At 52.1% G+C, this 15,176-nt stretch overlaps 2 protein-coding genes across 26 annotated transcripts in view; one reads left to right on the plus strand and one right to left on the minus strand.

Moving 5' to 3' along the window:
• Positions 1 to 1,294: 1,294 nt before the first annotated feature.
• ISL2 (ISL LIM homeobox 2) lies at positions 1,295 to 6,954 on the plus strand. Of its 4 annotated transcripts, XM_005560154.5 has the most exons (6): positions 1,295 to 1,445; positions 2,288 to 2,477; positions 2,752 to 3,014; positions 4,766 to 5,049; positions 5,622 to 5,789; positions 6,209 to 6,954. In XM_005560154.5, exons 1-6 carry the CDS (start codon positions 1,388 to 1,390, stop codon positions 6,323 to 6,325), a joined length of 1,080 nt encoding a protein of 359 aa, XP_005560211.1. In that variant the 5' UTR covers positions 1,295 to 1,387; the 3' UTR covers positions 6,326 to 6,954. The 4 variants fall into 4 exon arrangements, with proteins under 4 accessions (XP_005560211.1, XP_065404298.1, XP_065404299.1 ...); XM_065548227.2 differs by lacking the exon at positions 1,295 to 1,445 and having other exon boundaries at positions 2,038 to 2,477; XM_065548226.2 differs by lacking the exons at positions 5,622 to 5,789; positions 6,209 to 6,954 and having other exon boundaries at positions 4,766 to 5,562.
• A 5,686-nt stretch (positions 6,955 to 12,640) lies between these two features.
• SCAPER (S-phase cyclin A associated protein in the ER) overlaps positions 12,641 to 15,176 on the minus strand; it is a 557,109-nt gene continuing 554,573 nt past the window's right edge. For all 22 annotated transcript variants that reach the window (XM_005560160.5, XM_065548231.2, XM_073996464.1 and 19 more), the window contains one exon: positions 12,641 to 13,181. In XM_005560160.5, the coding sequence (XP_005560217.3) occupies positions 13,078 to 13,181 (104 nt within the window). In that variant the 3' untranslated portion in view covers positions 12,641 to 13,077. The remainder of the gene's footprint in view (positions 13,182 to 15,176) is intronic.

Genomic DNA, 15,176 nt, shown 5'->3' on the forward strand with positions numbered 1-15,176 from the left:
GCACACCAAGTTCTTGGTACTCCTTTTACTGGGAAAACAAGAACAGACACCATGGTTGGATAAATGTTATTTGTAATTAATGGGCCGGTCTTTGAACCCTTTCAAACAAAACCCACAGCGATTTCTTTGAAAGAAAGAATGCCTGGACTCTGCTCAGAACTCTCAGATTTTCTCAGGACCAACGAGCCGCCGCCTCGCATATAGCACTGTAAATTACCCAGCGTCTCACGTTCGTTTCTGATTATTTGCATTGCAGTGGGTTTGTGAAATGAAGCACAAGAGTTTAGAAAAACCTTTTATTTTGGAAATGGGACGCGCAATCGACCCCAGCAGTGTTCCTAGAAGGAGCTATGCCATTTGGGTGGGGGAAAAATGAGGGGGCGGGGGAGTCCATGTTACATTTAAAACAACAACAAATTAAAAGCAAAACAAAACAACAACAAAAAAAGGAGGTGGAGGAGGAGGAGGTGGTGGTGGAGGAGAGAGAGGAGGGGCAGCAGCAGCGGCAGCAGCAGCAAGGATGGAGTCAGTACCCGTCCCAGTCCCGGGTGAGCGCATTTGGATCTGGGTTCTGGCTCAACCCACTTAATGCCCCAATCGGAAGTTTTCTACAGGTTGTGCGGACAGGAAAGTTTAAATAGAGTTTATCAGAAGCCAGGTGGTCATTCTCTACCCTCTCTCTCTAGCTTGGACCCAAAGAACAAAGGCACATGAGAGGAGAAAGGTGACCAGCTGGACGATGACGGTCACGTCCAATTAGACCCTCTTGTCTTCGGCTCTCTCGTCTTGAGAGTGGGTTTAATTTTTTTTTTTTTTTAATTTATATAAGAAGGAGCTCTTAAAGGAGAGCCACCTCCACCCTCAGGTATCCATCACTCAGCTCCAGCGCGCCTGGGAAAACCGCCCCGAAAGTCCAAGAGGAAGCTCAGAGTTGTAACGGCCGCGGAGACAGCTAGGCGGTGACTCAAGGTCCAGTCCAGATTGCCAGACCCGGGGCGGGAGAGAGGATCCTTGTAGGTTTCGGAGGTGGGGGGGCTGCACTCCATTGTTCATTCCGGGCCAATCAGGGTTGGCCCACTTCCTCCCAGCCAATCTCCCTTCACCCCCAGCCTCCCACCCAACCCACCCCGCCCATCAGCCCCCGGTCCCCATCACCTCCCCCGCATCCCCGGCAGTTCTGGGGAAGCTTCGTGACGCCACAGGTCCCGCCCCCAGCTCCGGCCCGGGGCGAGTGCGTGTTGACGTCATGCTGCGTGCGGGCCGGTGCGGAATCGCTCCCTCAACTCCGCGGGGCAGTAGGAGTTAGTTAGCAAAGAGCCGAGGCCGAACGCGCGACCCTCGTTCTTCTGCCCCTGGCCGCACACTTTGCGCACATCTCTTTTTCTGCATGGTGGATATTATTTTTCATTATCCTTTTCTGGGTGCTATGGGTGATCATTCCAAGAGTAAGTCTTTCTGTGTGTGTGTGGGGTGGGGTGTATGTGTGTGCTTAATATGCAAAATTTCTAATGCAAAAAAATGTTTAGTGGATTCTACAAGTGGCTTCTGTTTGTCAGGATAGTTTAAGAGAGGAAAAACGAATGCATATCTCCTGCAGGACTGCTTATCTTTGGGAATCCTGTTGTTTTATTTTATAAGTAAACACTGTTTCTCAAGCCGGCTGGGATGACTTTGGGCTGCGAAATCTGCTTCTGTTTTGCGCAAAGGCAATTAGGTTTGATTTAGGGATGTGGGCCTTTTTTTTTTTTTTTTTTGGTGGTTGGTTGTTTGCCTTTCGGTGTTTCAAAGCTAGGAAGCTTTCTCTCGCTTGCTCTGGGATATTTAAACTAAGAAATGTCTGGGAGGATGAGCCGGGACTGCCGAAAGACGATGTGTCTGTGTTGGGATAGGAGGCAGCCGCTGTGAGTGGGAGTGTGTGAGCGGAAATGCCGGGACAGCACCGTTAGGTGTTGATGTCCAGGCTACCGCAGTGCCTGTGTATTTACTCTCTTCTTAGTTTCGTGTTAGCGTTTAGTTTCAAGACACGTCGACAAAACGACTGTGATTAATGAATGTACTAGCGAAATATTTGGGGGTAGGGGACAGAAGAAACCTTAAGCAATCCAGAAGATACTGGTTTTTCGTTTCCAATGCTCTGGACCTTTAGAGAGCTCATCACTTTTCCTTATGGTCGCAAGTCTTGAAAGAAAGCGAGAGAGCGAGCGGGTTGGGTTGGGGCTGGAGTGGCCGAGGCCGGCCGGGATCCGGGCAGTCAGGCCTGACGCGGCCCCGCGCCCTTCCCCGGCAGAGAAGCCCGGGACGGCCATGTGCGTGGGCTGCGGGAGTCAGATCCACGACCAGTTTATCCTTCGGGTGTCGCCCGACCTCGAGTGGCACGCCGCCTGCCTCAAGTGCGCCGAGTGCAGCCAGTACCTGGACGAGACGTGCACGTGCTTCGTGAGAGACGGGAAGACCTACTGCAAGCGGGACTATGTGAGGTGAGGCCGGCGGGAACGCGGGCTGGGCCACCGCGCGCCGGGGCTGGGGATGGCGGCCTGCCCGCGCGCCCCGGCCCTGCCCGGTGAGAAGGCCATCCTCATCCCGCATAGGTGCCGCAGCGCGCCCCCGGGCCCGGGAATGCCCGCAGGCGGGTCACCGCAGTCCCCTGGTGGGCCACAAACTGTCCTGGGCGCGCGCCGGGGCCGGTAGCAGCCGGGGAGATGAGGGCGGCCGCAGGCCCAGCGCTGACACCGCTGCGCCTTGGGCCCGCAGGCTGTTCGGCATCAAGTGCGCCAAGTGCCAGGTGGGCTTCAGCAGCAGCGACCTGGTGATGAGGGCGCGGGACAGCGTGTATCACATCGAGTGCTTCCGCTGCTCCGTGTGCAGCCGCCAGCTGCTGCCTGGGGACGAGTTCTCGCTGCGGGAGCACGAGCTGCTCTGCCGCGCAGACCACGGCCTCCTGCTCGAGCGCGCCGCTGCAGGCAGCCCGCGCAGCCCCGGCCCGCTCCCCGGCTCCCGCGGCCTGCATCTGCCAGGTAAGCGCGGGGCCTGCGCCGGGGTGAGCGGGGTGTGCTTGCGTGCTTGTGTCCCTAACGAGAAGTTGTCAGTTGTGTGTGGTTGGGTCTGCCGGGTTAGTGTTTTTCTGTATTAGTGCGGAACTGTGTGCTGGGAACAAGGTTGTGTGTGTTCTCGTGTGCCCGGGAGAAACTGCGCGTGCATATGAGTGAGCACGGGGAATTGTGCAGAATCGTGTTCTCCATGACCAGGAACATGCAGGGCACAGTGCTAGGAGCAGAATAGTGGATGACAACAGGGAATATTAAGTGGTGTCCGCCTTGGGGCTTGGATTAGGAATTTCTTGGAGGAATATGTGTTATTGTCAGAGGGGAAGGTTTGCTCAGGAGTATTTGTGTAAGTAACGCAGCTCCCAACTGGGAGCTGGGCAGGGGCTTGGTCAGCCAGGAGCCAAGAACCCAACAAAGACGGGTTTTTGCCGTCTTGTTTTGAGGCCCAGTTTGACGAACAATTTAGCCAGGTTCTTCTGGGGAAGGGGGAGTGTTATCAATGCATATTGGACTCTCACTGGAATATTGTGGGTCCTAATCAGTAGCTGCCCAGAGATGGGGTCTGAGTGTATAATGGGCAGGTAGGGCTGAACAGAAACAGCGGTGCCTCCGCCCCAAGCAGGGCAGTTTCCCCCAGGTAGCCATAGGCCTGCAGCACAGATCCGCAGACCAGGCTGGGCCTCTCGGTGCTGTGTGGCCTTGCCCCACTTCTCCCCTCTCTGGATCTCCACTTCCTCCCTATAGAAAGAGGAAATTGGGCTGGATGGGCTTATTTATAAATATTTGTCCAGATCTAGAAATGCGTAGAGGGGAACATAAACCTAAATGGTGCAGTATAGATCCAAGGTGTGTAGGTCGGGAATGTAGAATGGAGATGTGAAATGGGAGGAAGCGGGTATTCAGTGCACCCCCATCTGGGATCTCGGAGAGGCTCCCCTTTGTTTGTTTCGAGCTTCAGGCTGCAGGCTCTGGAATCAGTCACTGTTTCCCCGGGATCGAGAGAACCTGGGGCCAAGCGAGGAGAGTGCCAGCGGCTGCTCACCAGCGTGGTGGGTAGGAGGCCACTGGGCTGGGGAACCTGGAGCCTTGAGGAAGGAGACCGGGGCGGAAGCCCAAGGGCGGGCAGGAAGGAACTGTTGCAGGCCCTGGAGGCCCGTCTATAACCCTGGATGAGTCTTCTACACATGTACCCTTCTACACATGTGCCCTGTCCAAATGGGCTCTGAAGGAGGGAAGGGCCCTCGTAGGCCCCCAGGATATGCGCACCTCCCACCCAGTCCCCTGAGCAGCACCTCGCCCCCGGTCCACGTCGTTCCCTTTCCCTCTCCAGAGTCCTGGGCGAGCCTCTTTCCTCTTCCTCTGAAACTCCGACTTCTTCCGGAGGGCTTCGCTCGTTCCGAGGGTCCTGTGACTGGAAGAGGCACATCCCTGAGCGGCCACTCACTCCCCGCAGCGGCCTGTCGCCGAGCTCCCTCGCCCTGCTTGAGCTCGGGAGAGATCGCTGCGGGGCAGTCCGGCCCGGGAGCGAGAGAAAGAACGAAAATGCACAGCTCTCTCCTCGTAAGGCGAACAGATGGAGAGGAAGAGGAACAATTAAACGAAATAAACAAAATAAAACAGAAACGAAATCGGGCCCCGGGGTCTCGGCCGCCCTGAGGTTGGGCTCCGGGCGGGTGGGTGGCGGCCCCTCGCTAACCTCTGGCCCCACCCTGTCCTGGCAGATGCTGGGTCGGGCCGGCAGCCCGCGTTGCGCCCGCACGTGCACAAGCAGACGGAGAAGACGACCCGCGTGCGGACTGTGCTGAACGAGAAGCAGCTGCACACTCTGCGGACCTGCTACGCCGCCAACCCGCGGCCCGACGCTCTCATGAAGGAGCAGCTGGTGGAGATGACCGGCCTGAGCCCGCGGGTCATCCGCGTCTGGTTCCAGAACAAGCGCTGCAAGGACAAGAAGAAATCCATTCTCATGAAGCAGCTGCAGCAGCAGCAGCACAGCGACAAGACGGTGAGCGGCCGCGGGGCCGAAGGCTCGAGTTGGGTGGGGCCTGCGCTTCCGCCGCGGTATCTGTGTGCCCTTTTGTGGGCGAGCCCTGGGAGATCCAGGGAGAACTGGGCGCTCCAGATGGTGTATGTCTGTACCTTCAGAGCTAGGCTTCCCTTGGATTTGGGGCTTCCTATTTTGTCTGGGATCGGGGTTTCTCCTTGCCCCAGGTGCAGCCCCGCGTTGCGGGTCCCGGGCGCTGGCGGAGCCCGGGGCGGCATGGCTGTGCGCAGCGCCCGCCAGTCGGGCTGGTGGGTTGTGTCCCTCTGTCCGCAGCTGCAGAAGGGTGGGAGTGCAGGCCTTGCCTTTCCTCACCGGGTGGTTGGCTCCCAGCACCGAGGCTGACCTATCGTGGCAAGTTTGCAGCCCCCGCAGATCCCCAGTGGAGAAAGGGCTCTTCCGATGCGGTCGAGTGTGCACCTCCCCACAAAGTAATGCAGACCCTAAATCACTCAGGGCCTGGAGCTCCAGTCTCAAAGGTGGCACAAAAGGCCAGACCTAACTCGAGCACCCAAGGCCTTCTGCTTGCCCCACAGAGCCTTCAGGGACTGACCGGGACGCCCCTGGTGGCGGGCAGCCCCATCCGCCATGAGAACGCTGTGCAGGGCAGCGCAGTGGAGGTGCAGACGTACCAGCCGCCGTGGAAGGCGCTCAGCGAATTTGCCCTCCAGAGCGACCTGGACCAACCCGCCTTCCAGCAGCTGGTGAGGCCCTGCCCTACCCGCCCCGACCTCGGTACTCTGCGGGTTGGGGATTTAGCCATTTAGCCTGGCAGAGAGGGGAGGGGGTAGCCTTGGGCTGAGGGGCTGGGGACAGCCCTAGGCGGTGGGGGAGGGGGAACAGTGGCGGGCTCTGAAACCTCACCTCGGCCCATTACGCACCCTAAACCAGGTCTCCCTGGATTAAAGTGCGCACAAGAGAGGTCGCAGAATTAACCAACCCGCTCCCCCCGCCCTAATCCCGCCCTGCGTGCGCCTGGGGACCTGGCCTCCTCCTCCGCTGGGCTTGCTCTCAGCCGGCGACCGGTCCCCAAGGGACATTCCCCGACTCGGAGCACGCGGCCCTGGAGCACCAGCTCGGGTGCCTCTTCACCTGCCTCTTCCCGGTGTTTCCGCTGCCCCAGGTCTCCTTCTCCGAGTCCGGCTCCCTAGGCAACTCCTCCGGCAGCGACGTGACCTCCCTGTCCTCGCAGCTCCCGGACACCCCCAACAGTATGGTGCCGAGTCCCGTGGAGACGTGAGGGGGACCCCTCCCTGCCAGCCCGCGGACCTCGCATGCTCCCTGCATGAGACACCCATGCTCAGGCCATTCCAGTTCCGAAAGCTCTCTCGCCTTCGTGATTATTCTATTGTTATTTATGAGAGAGGACCGAGAGAAACGGTCTGGACAGCCCAAGGTGCCAGGATGCAACCTGCTTTCACCAGACGGCAGACCCCTGCTCCGAGGACTCTTTACTTTTTAAAAACCAGAATTTGGGATTTACCAGAGTTAGCTCTGCCCTCTCCTCTCCGCGTGGCCGCCGCTCTGTCCCTCCACGCCCCACCTGTATCCCCACCTCGGCCGGCCCCGAGCTCGCCCACGTGGACCCCCGCCCTGCCCCCGCTCCGCGCTCCCTGGCGTCTTCGCCTGGGCTCTAGCGGGGAAGAGGAAGGGGATAACTCAGAGGAACAGACACTCAAATTCCCAAAGCGCATGATTGCTGGGAAACAGTAGAAACCAGACTGGCCTTGAAAATGTTTTAAGTTATTCCACGGAGGACAGAGTGAGCCTTTGCCGAACAAACAAACGTAAGTTATTGTTATTTATTGTGAGAACAGCCAGTTCATAATGGGACTCGTATTTTGATCTTAATAAAAAATAATAACCCGGTGTGACGCCGCTCCCGTGTGCTGTTGGCGCGGCAGGAGTGCCGGAGGAGGCAAGTCCACAGGTCTGGCTGGCGTCGGCTGCCGGGGCTCCGCGTGCTGCGGGCGGGGCGGGCCGGGTGGGGATTGGGCGCGGTCGAGGGGTGGGCTGGGCGCATGCGCGCTGAGGCCCTCGCAGAAGCAGTCATGCCCCACTGGCGACCCCTGGGCAACTGGCGGCGGAGGCCCGCGGGCAGGAGGCGGGACTCATTTAGGCGGGAAACCTGCAGCGCTCGTGGCAGCTGAGCGCCGGACTCCGGCCTAGGGTCATGCTGGCAAGGGCGTGCCCCGCTCCTGGAACCGGCCTTGGCATGGCGCCTGCCGAGCTCCTAGCCCCACTCTCGTTCGGCGCTGCCGGCCCTCCCGGCGCTTCCTTCCCTGGCGGTCCGCGGCTCTGGGTGAGGCTCGAAGCCCAGCGCGCTGCCTCTGGCCCTGCGGCCCAGCAGCAAGGCCGACCTCGGCCAGACCGGGCGGCAGTGACGGGCCTTGCTGCGCGCTGTTCCCGGAGTGGATGCGCGACGTGATCAATCCGCGGCATTTATTAATTCCCCAGTCTAGACAGAGGCGGGGCCGGGCGGCGGCTGCTTATCTGCGTTTGGCATCACCTGCAAGCGATACACCGAGGGGCCGCAACGAGCCCCCGCTAGGAGGGCGGCTGCCGGGAAAATAAGTCCACCCAGAACCAGTCTGGCGTGTCCTTGGTTTATTTTCTTTCCAGACCGAAGTGGAGGGGGTCTGGGGTGGCCCGGGTGGGAGGGGGGCTGGGAATGGCCCCTGGATATGCCGTGCCCAGGTCACTTGGTGTGACATTTCAAACCCCTGCTACTTGTTTTCTTGAAAACCGGCTTTAGTGATCGCAGGAAATAACCGAGAGATACTGAATCTCCAGTAGGCCCCCGGGCAAGCGCGCACACACAAAAGCAAAAAACCCAAAAAGAAAGAAAGAAGAAGAAGAAGAAAAAAAAAAACTCATGGAGGCTCAGGTTTTACTCTTCACAGATATTTAACCCTTTGGCAGCCTGGGACAGTTCTTTTCCAAGACCAGCCTTCACCGCTGTTGTAAGAACCTCTGGCGTTGAGTTGCCGTTTCCTGGTCCCCGAGTTAAGGGACCCACAAGCGTATCCTTTGTCCAAGGTTGTTTTTAAAGTGGGCAACGCCCTCACTGGGTAGGGGATGGTTGCCATTTTAGCTTAGGTAGAGGCTGGCAAGGAAAACGTGTCTGGGGGGCCAGGTAGTCTTTAGAGAAGTAGGTGCCTTCTGTTAACCGTGGCTACTTGAATGGCCAGAGGCCACTGTGGGTTTTTCAGCAGCGCTTTTGGCAGAATTCCTTCACACTCCCACCACCCCACTTCCAGATGATAGAAGGCTTGCTGGCAATTACTGAAAGAAAATGGGAGGAGGTGGGAAAATGGAGCTGCATTTATATTTTACTTCCTGAATGTCAAGGTGACGCTAGCACAAATATTAAAGGGGACATTCCCCTTCTTTGGGATATAGGAAATGGTGCTGCAAACTTAGAGATAAGGCAAGAGATACGCAGAGTTAATGAGGACCAGCTTTACCTCTCAAGTGCCCAGAAATGGCTTTAATAATCAGGTCTGGGTTCTTTGAGGCTTCCTTCCTTTAACTTAGACCATTCCTTCCCAAACAAATACAGATTTCTTTTACCTTCTGGCTGGCCATTAGACAGGGGGCTAAAACTTCCACTAAATCTCACTTTCAAAAACTTCTGATTTATCCAGAATATTTGGGTTTTCTTATTTTTTATTAAAAAGGAAATAACAGGTTATTGAATAAAGAATTTCATTAATGGTTAGCTCTGAATTTTTGCTTTTGATAGATTGCAGTGTTTTAACGCTATGAATGGAACCGTCTAACATTAGTTATCTCTTTCCTCATCATCCATGAATCAAAAATCGAATTTCTCTTTTTGATATTTATATGATTGTGTCTTTTTTGAATACTGGGAAGTTACTTAGATAAAAGTGGTTATTGTGTGTTAAGATTCCTGCATCTCTCTGTATCACTGTATAAAACATTACAAGCTTTTCTCTCCCATAGTTGCTACCCACCTAAAGGGGTGCATCGTTTTCTCTGGGTTTCCAGGGAAAGGGTTCAACTCTGAAGCCTCATTACAATGGTCCCTAGTGAGGTGTCACATCTACGCTTGGTTAGTTACGTTAATAAATATCAGTTTTACTGGTTTCCAGGTCATCTTTAAACATCTTCTGTAATACAGTAGGGATTTCCCCGTAAATTAAATTACCTGTAACAATTACAAGTGTTGTATTTTATGCTTACTGAACTTTTAACATGAGATACCCAGTTGTGTAGTAAAAACTCAATTCAATAAAAGAGGCCATAGGTGGAAAGTGGGAGTTATTTAGCTAGATTCACTTTAGAATATGATTTTCTCAGAAGACTTAACTATTAATTTGGATAGCTCTGTGCAATTGAGGCAGGAAAGGGATTCCCAGACATGGAAAGTTTATGGCTGTAAGTTTTTACACAAAATTTAATACATATTGAAAGACTGCATAATTCTGGGAAATTCAGTCCCTGTGGCAGTATTCCCAACAAACTTTAATATTTAATGGATTGTGGAACAGAAATCAGGCTTTATGTTTTGAATGTGGAATAACAAAGCTCAATTTTGTCAGCTGCAAATACAGCATTTAAATGGATATTGTCTAAGATCGTTCTCTAGAAAATTTGAGGTTCTACCTCTTCTGCCTAGGGGAGGACATAGATGGCCACACATTTAGTTAACTGTGCTTTCTCATGGGTGTTCACCAGAGAGAGCAAGAGAATTAGCCAAATAGCAGCATGCTAGAGAGAGAAACAATGGATGAGTATCTGCAGAGAAGCTCCCAGTGGAGTGGTGATAAAAGCAGGAAATTCAGAGTTTATTAAGCTGATGCGGGAAAGATTAGAGGCTTTTAAATCGGGGTCTGATGGATGTAAAAGTAAACTTTCTTGAAAATACTGGGATTCAGTGCAGTTATGAGGATTGAGTGGCCAAGTACAGACTGGCACCTTGTTGATGGAGACTGTGCATGAAAGATGCAGATGAATAGAGCTAGGTTGAGAGTAGTCATGAGAGCAAGGGCACAACCAGGAAATACTCCTTTGGGATCCAGATGTGGAGTTGGGTGGGGAGCGGCTCAATGTATAAAGCACATTCGGGGCCCCAGCAACAATCCTGCCAGAGAGGCGGGAGTGCGAGGTGAATCCAGCCATCTGCCTCGGTGCCTCCTGGTCCAGAAGGTCAGAGCCAGCGGGGCAGTGGGACAAGGCGTGAGCCCGGGGCCGGCAGGAGCTCAGGAAGGCCGGTTCCCCGTTGGGAAAGAGCGTGTTTAAGGCGTGGTTTGAGAGTAGCCAACTGGAGACCCCCGGGTTCGGGCGTGGGGGTAGGGAGCAGGGACGAGGAAGTGGAAGAATAGGGGATTGTGAGGAGTAATTTCTTCCCAGATTATCGAGACTCAAGACTTCCCAGAGCGTGGCAAAGAGCCCTGGAAGAAATAACCCAGGAAGGCCGCGGTTGGACCGAGGCTTCCTGGGGCCAGGTTCAGGGTTCGAGGTGCCAGCCGCGCGACTGCTGGAGTCTGGAGGGCGGGAGAGTGGCCGGGCCCAAAGCTGAGGCTCTGACGTCCAGTTGCGCGTCTGGGGCTGCGTGTTCCGCAGAGCTCCGGGGGAAGGGAGCCGCTGCCGCTGCCGCTGCCGCTGCCGCTGCGGGGAATTGGCTTGGGCAACGCCGCTGAGCGTTCGAACGTCGCTGCCCCCGAGCCTCGGCAGCCTCTCCTACCTGACTCAAATTCTGGGCTGTAAAGCCGGGGCGAAGTTGTCGCTTTCACGCCGAACACGCCCAGTCGCACCGTCAACCTCACAGTCTGGGCCCAGCAGAGGCCATTCGCCTCCGCCCAGCGGTCTCCGCTGCGGCCCCTCAGCCTCGGAAGAACCGGGGGGCGGCCCTCGCCCCGGGAGAAAGCAACCTGTGGCGGCACTGCGTCCTCGCAAGCTGCAACGAGACGCGGCTGCGCTCACCTGGGCGTTGCGCTCCTTCGAGCCCCGGAGAGTTTAGAAGCCGGAAAAGCCCAGGGAGCTGGAGCTTAAATTGTCCGGGCCGGGCCAGGGCGCCCGAAAGCAGCGAACTCGAGACTCCCAGGAACCGCGTGCGCCGGCAGGCACCGGGGCGCTCCCGGGCTGGAGCCGCGCAGGCTCCCGGCTGGGTGGGGCCTGGGTTTGCTTCTCACTCCTCCTCCTCTCCGGGACGAAGGGGCAATGAGACCGTTCAATTAAATGTTTAATTGCGAATTCTGGTATGCTTTCTGGGAGGTTAGTCACAGCTGTCTCAATTATTTATGGCTTCTGGCAAATTTCCGACCAGATAAGTATATTCTATTGTGAAACGTCTTGCAGGAAATCTTATAAATACTTGATGATTCTTTTCAGCTGCAAGGATGCTGCGTCCACGCCTCGAGAGCGCGGGGCCAGCGAGCTTTGGGAACTCCTGTTCCAGGTGTGGAAGGAGCCTGCGGCCGACACCTGCCTCCTTCCCCGGGGTCGCTCACTGGGCCCGCGGCAGCCCCCGCCCGGGAGGAGCATTGGGGGCGCCAGGGGCCACCCCTTGGCCTCGCAGGCGCGGAGCTCAGCCCGGCCCTGCGGCTCCGGGAGTTGCTGAGCACCCGCGGCCGGCGGCTGGAGTCCTGGGTCCCGCTCCCCGGTGCCCGGCGGCGGAGTCGCCACGCGAGGCGGGAGGGGTGGCCCTAGAGCCCGTCCCTCTGGCTTGGAGCTGCCGGTCCCCGCCCTCGAGCCGGAGCGCGGCGCTGGAGACCCGCAGGGTGGGGTATTGGCTGGGCTGAACCCCGGAGACGCCAGGGTCCCGCGGCGGCTGGGGCGCCGATCGCATAGGGAGGAGCTCGCTTTTTTTTTTGTTTTTTTTTAAACCAGACCTTTTAATTTTCTGTTTTCAAAGAAGTAAAATATAGCAAATATGTAACCCGGCAGCTCTGTGAGGCTTCAAATAAGAAGGGTCCAGAACACTAGGTGGGTAAGTTTGATTTTGAAAAACATAAAACTTCTGTATTTTCCAGTCCCTCCCCGCTCCGTAGTCTCCGAGTCGAATACATTTTCACATCTTTTTTTCCCAACCGGATCTTTTTTCTTGGTAATGTTTGATCATTATCTGACAGAAATTACTACTGATGTCACTCAGTGAACGGCTTAGCACTGACCGTGAGCTTAAGGTGGAGAAACGATGAGAACAAGACATGAAAAGGTCAACATCTCCAGGCAGACACTGAGAAGTGAACAGGAGTTGTGTGAAACTCATTCAGAACCATTTCGACCTTTTGTGTGACTTTTACTTCAGCGTTGCTTCATTTCACAACCATGAGAGAAAATACTCTAGGGTGATTCACTAGGACACATCTTTTTTATCACTAATTTTTACTTAGGAGAATAATTTCAGCTTGGCAATGCCAAGAGAGGTTCTCAGAATTATCTGCTAGGAGAGAGGTTCTCAGGCAGACCAATGAATACAATGCCCTAAGTTGATTTCAAATAGTCCCCAAACATATTATGTAGTCAGAATGTAAAAGTGTTGCAAATATCTTTACCGTAGACCTTTAAAAGTTAAATTTAGAGCAGGTAAACTTTAATTAAGTCTTTATTTAAGATACTTCAAGGGGTGGAGTTAACATTTTTCTTTCAGATTCATATTTCCTTAACATGAAAAGTCAACAATGAAAACAGAATAAGTTATTTTATTACAAGAACACAACAGACTTGCTAATTTTATGTCTACTTTCACCAATATTACAAATGCAAAGTATATATTATCATAAGATGAAAGTTATCAAACTCCAAGATATTTTGCATAAATGAAATACACTCAACTTGCAAAATTAGCAAGTAGAACATTCAAGTATCTACAGTCATTATAAATAGTGTAAAGTACATGCCATATCTACAGTGTGGTGAGAGTATAAACATGTGAAAATGAGTTCTTAAGGAACAATTAGAATGTTTGTTTGAACAATTTAAAATATTAACAAGGGTACTCAAATACAGAATCAACCAAAACATTTATTTTTTCTCTTTTTTCAAGAAAAACTGTCGAGCTTCTTCCCAGGCCTGCTGAGGAAATCTGTTAGCCAGCTCAAGATAGTCTTGGGAACCAAGGCATTTCCCTGAGGGGGAAAAAAAGAGAAAAAAGTGAAATAAAAGAGGGTTAAATTCTTTGAAGATTCATAAATTAAACTTATTTTGATATCTGAGTATAAAATGGAGATATCCACTTCAAATAAACCATGACACATTTTAGGTAAATAAGGTGATTGATCTATGTGTATCAATCTATCTGTAGTATAAAATATATGACATATTTTAACCACAATCCAGTTTGTGCTTTAACATATTCAGACATTAACTCTTACATAAATTACAAAAAAAGATGTTTTTGGACTCCACAATGAGAAAAAAATTAGCAACCAGGCAAGCACAGTGGTGCATGGCTGTAGTTCCAGCTATTTGGAAGGCTGCAGTAGGGGGACTGCTTAAGCCCAGGAGTTAGAGGCTATAGTTTGCTATGATCGCACCTGTGAGTAGTGACTGTACTCCAGGATAGGCAACATAGACCCTGTCTCAAAAAAAAAAAAGAAAAAGGTGAACAAACTAAAATGACAGTCCTATATTCTATCCTTAAGTTAGCCATGAAAGGGGAAAACTTTATGTAAATGATGACGTTTTCTGAAAGTCTATTTAATTTAAAACATGAATGTAGTTTAAGTATATCTTTAAAATTATTCAAATCTGGCACTGCCTGTCTAACAAAGCAGTAGGAATGAATGACAGGAGCTTTACTGGCCAGTGGCATAGGTAAAGTAAACAATTGCAGCTAGACAGGCAGTGGGTATTTGAAAACCAAAATTCTTCCTGGGCAATAAGAATGTGGTGTTACCAAGAGCTGCTTTTATACTTAAAGGTTTACCTGGACAATGAACTCAAAATATCTTGAGACATTTTATGGGGACTTAATCTAGGCAAAAGGGGAACAAATAATCCAAGTTGCAAACTGGCAACTTAGTGAGGCATCATCATTTAAAAAAAAAAAAGCAACATATTATGAGTTGTCATTAACATAGTGATGACCCTCTCTGAGCAAAGGAGAGACCAATTCCCTATTTGCTGTTCTGTGAGTTGAGCCTACTGTAACTGGGGAAAGCATGAATAGCAGGGAAGATGGTCCGTTGGAAAAGAAAGAAGGTTCACTTCCACAGGCCTCCGTCCACCCAGCAGACAGAGGCAGCTTCTGGGACTGTGTCTTCCAGACCATGTAACAAATTGTGACTCATCTTTATGATCAGGAGAAAGAGTAAGAAAAAAATGCTTATACTTCTTAGTGGCAAACAAAACAAAACAAAACTGCTGTACAACTGAAAATAAATAGATTTTTCCAAGCATTTTAATTTATTAAAAATAAAATTGTAAGAATAGTAACACATTTTGCTGATTTCTCCCAAGTATCCGCCAGTAGTTAAACCAAACAGAACAAAACAAAACAAAAAGGGCTGTGACTGGGTCAGGGCAGAACTGAACTTGCAGACTAATTCTTGCTCAGACAAATGGTACCGACAAGGATGCTGACTTGAATTTCTGAAAAGTCGCATAGCCTTCTGTTTAACTTTTCTGGGTGCCTGAGTCAATAAAATGTCTTTTTTTTTCTTCATGATATTGTAACAGCTTTAGTTATATTTTCTTTGCACTTTTCAACACCTGTCCACTGTACAGGACTTTTTTTGTGTGTGTGAAAGAGTCCAAGGTAACACCCCCAACCCCCACCAAGTAAGGGTTTCTTGGTGGGTACCCTAAAGGGTCCTGCTGGGAGTGTACCTCTAAATGGCCACTTTAAAGACTATCAAATTAATGGAAGAATTGAAGAAGATCTGGATTAGGGTCTCATTCATCAGAGATGCTGTCATAACCGCCAAAGAGCAACTTGTACTTCTCAATTACAGTCTGGGTAGCAGAATATTTAAAAAAGTAAAAATGCGGTAACAATTCTAAATCTCTGACTCTGATCACAGCAAACACCCCAGCAGGAATGCTATAGGAAAAAAAAAAAACTTGTAAATCTTTTGCCCTGGACTTTGCCAATTTGATGACTTTTTCTCCATGTAAAACAA

Source organism: Macaca fascicularis, chromosome 7 (assembly GCF_037993035.2).
Source record: "Macaca fascicularis isolate 582-1 chromosome 7, T2T-MFA8v1.1".
NCBI lineage: Eukaryota > Metazoa > Chordata > Mammalia > Primates > Cercopithecidae > Macaca > Macaca fascicularis.